Source organism: Poecilia reticulata, unplaced genomic scaffold (genome assembly GCF_000633615.1).
Source record: "Poecilia reticulata strain Guanapo unplaced genomic scaffold, Guppy_female_1.0+MT scaffold_942, whole genome shotgun sequence".
Taxonomy (NCBI): domain Eukaryota; kingdom Metazoa; phylum Chordata; class Actinopteri; order Cyprinodontiformes; family Poeciliidae; genus Poecilia; species Poecilia reticulata.
The window spans coordinates 1-2,597 of NW_007615683.1; the positions used below are offsets into that span (position 1 = coordinate 1).

The window sequence follows — 2,597 nt, forward strand, 5'->3', positions numbered from 1 at the left end:
GAACCTCTGTGCGTCGACAGACATCAGATTTACGATTTCTCCCACCGTAGAGGAACGCTTGGCAGCATTTGTTATGACCAGAGACTGAAAAAAAACAACAAAAAAACAATAAAAAGTGGGTGAGGAAAAATTAATACTCCTTAATGCAAAACAATTATTATTAAAACTGCTGCTTAGTCCACTCTGTTGACCGTTACACTTTCATTAATATCTTCAAAGCCAAAGCAGCGCAAACGGAAATTYTTACTCCACAAACCAGCACAAACACAGCTGAGTTGATTGACACCAACTTTGCTTGACCTTTCATGACCTCTGRAAACATTTACYAATATCTTTAAAATGATAAAAGCACAAACGTAGCACAGACATTTGCCACCCATTTTGTTAGATTTGAAGAAAGCGGKGCGGTGAACTGAGGTTTTAGAAAGTGACTGTCAGACGTGTACCTTCCTGTAGATGGCTCCTATGAGAGCGGTCCGGACGTTCATCCCCGTGACAAAGCAGTACTGAAAGTGCCGGTGGAGGATGAGAGTCTGCAGGATGGCTGTGAAGAACATGAGGAAGGCCAGCGTGTAACCCCACCAAACAGGGGCGTCCTCCTGTTTGGTGAAGGAGATCAACATCCTGGAAAAGTAAAAAAAAAAAAAAAAAATCAAAGTTACAAACAACCAAAGCGTTCAACAATCTGCACCTCATTAACAGTCTGGCGGAGTGATTTCAGGTGTCCTGCGTCAAACGTTTGTACAGATTGATCAAATTAAGTTGATCAATTTGTACCATGGGACAAATTATTATCAACTAAATCTCTTTATCTTTTTGCAGCTGATGGAGGCTGCAAAGCTAAAAGAAACACCTTTTTCTTTCCAGAACTTTGGCAAAGTGTAAATCATGAAGGCCCAGTTTTGTCATTTTCTTATATTAATTCTTAGCATTTGAGCTATATGGAGGCACACTGTTCAACATCTGATTCTTTATGTGACATTATAGAAAAATATAAAGATAAAAGGAAGATCCTGAATGACCTCCATAAGTCTGGATATGAAAGCAAAGACTCTTCAGGTAGGAGACAGCTAATGTATAAGGGTGAAGGTAAACATTTGCCGTCATTATTTAGGAAAAAGAAATAACTTTCGTAATCCTTACTGACCTTAAACTGAATGAATGTAGTTTCATTTATGTCAGGAAGTGAAAAGATTCTGAATTTTAAATAGTGTAAGTAAATATCTTGTTTCAGGAAMACCTTCCTGACTACTGAAGTAAGCTAGCATGTCATCTTTCAGCTAACTTTTCAGAYAGCCTGAAAAGGGTTTTACTGTTGCATGCTAGTCCATTTTAAACCAGTTAGCTTTTTTAACAGTGCTGTTTTAGCTCCTTTTCCCTTTCGTTTCTTAATAGCTAGCCGACCAGGCACACTGCTCGTCATTTTCGAACTTTAAATTCTTTAGGGTGGTTGCGAGCATTTGGCTACTAGCAAAACTAGAGAAACAGGTGGCAACACTTTATTTGAAGGGKTGTGCATAAGACTGACATGACACTGTCATAAACATGACACAACACATGTCATGAACATAAAGAAGTCTTTACGAATGTTTATGRCAGTTGTCATGAAGTGTCATTCGGTAAATAATGACAYTTTTAATGCAAAGTTGCTCTAAAAGTTGCATTAAAAGTCCATTAAAAGTGTCAACTTTGCATGATTTTGCAAATTATGATAATTTAAYGCAAATAAAGTGTTACCAAACAGGCAAACAACAGCTGCAAGATGTTTGTTGCCTGATGAAGAGACAATCAAGCCTTTACTATCAGCCTGGGTTATTTGACTTGTGTTAGCAGGTGAGATTTAAAGCTCAATAAGATCGGACAAACGATTACCGGCTGTGGGTCAGAGAACATGTAATTAAAAACTAGACAGAACTAGAAAAGGCATCTTGAATTTGTCTGACATACTTGACTAAACACACCAGCACACTTACAGTTTCATCACGACTTCATTTTTTATCMATTTTTAACAGAAGATTTTAGGATATGCAAGTAGAGTGCTGCATCTTGAAAACTCAAATTAAGACTTGAGGGTGCTTTGAACTCTTTGCCTGTGCTGCACAGAACAGATACAATTGGTATTAGTTAACAACCTTGAGTCATATGACAAAATGCATGGAGGGAAATTTGTTGGTGATCAGCTAMCATATCTTATCTCACTGAAACTTGGAGATACGGYTTTCACAGAACATTTGCCTTAATCAAATTTCCACCCAGGGGCCATTAAGGGCCCAAAGAGGAAATCTATTTACATCTCAGACAAAGCTAGCACACATTTTTTACTTAGAAGAAAGCAACCCTACTTTGGATAGATGCAAACACAACATGCAAAAATAAAAATAAAAAGTGCTGGAAATAGTTGTTTTCAGAACTGGAACAAAGAGGGCTTTATTTGCTAATGTGCTSCAGCGCGGTTAGCGCGCTGACGGAGACTCTAAACTTTATTATTTCATTTTTCTTTACCTGAGCAGCTGGGGGTTGACGAAGGTGATGGAATCCTGCAGGAGCTTAAAGCCTGAGCCAATCAGAAAGTAGGGGCCAAACGCTTTGATGAGGGC

General features: G+C 38.5%; 1 protein-coding gene across 1 annotated transcript in view; it reads right to left on the reverse strand.

The window, feature by feature from the left end:
* Nucleotides 1-3: 3 nt before the first annotated feature.
* Nucleotides 4-2,597, reverse strand: part of LOC103461286 (multidrug resistance-associated protein 1-like) — a gene marked incomplete at both ends in the record, with an annotated part of 4,467 nt that continues 1,873 nt past the window's right edge. The window contains 3 exons of the mRNA XM_008403602.2: nucleotides 4-84; nucleotides 447-624; nucleotides 2,503-2,595. Coding sequence (XP_008401824.2) covers nucleotides 4-84; nucleotides 447-624; nucleotides 2,503-2,595 — 352 coding nt within the window. The remainder of the gene's footprint in view (nucleotides 85-446; nucleotides 625-2,502; nucleotides 2,596-2,597) is intronic.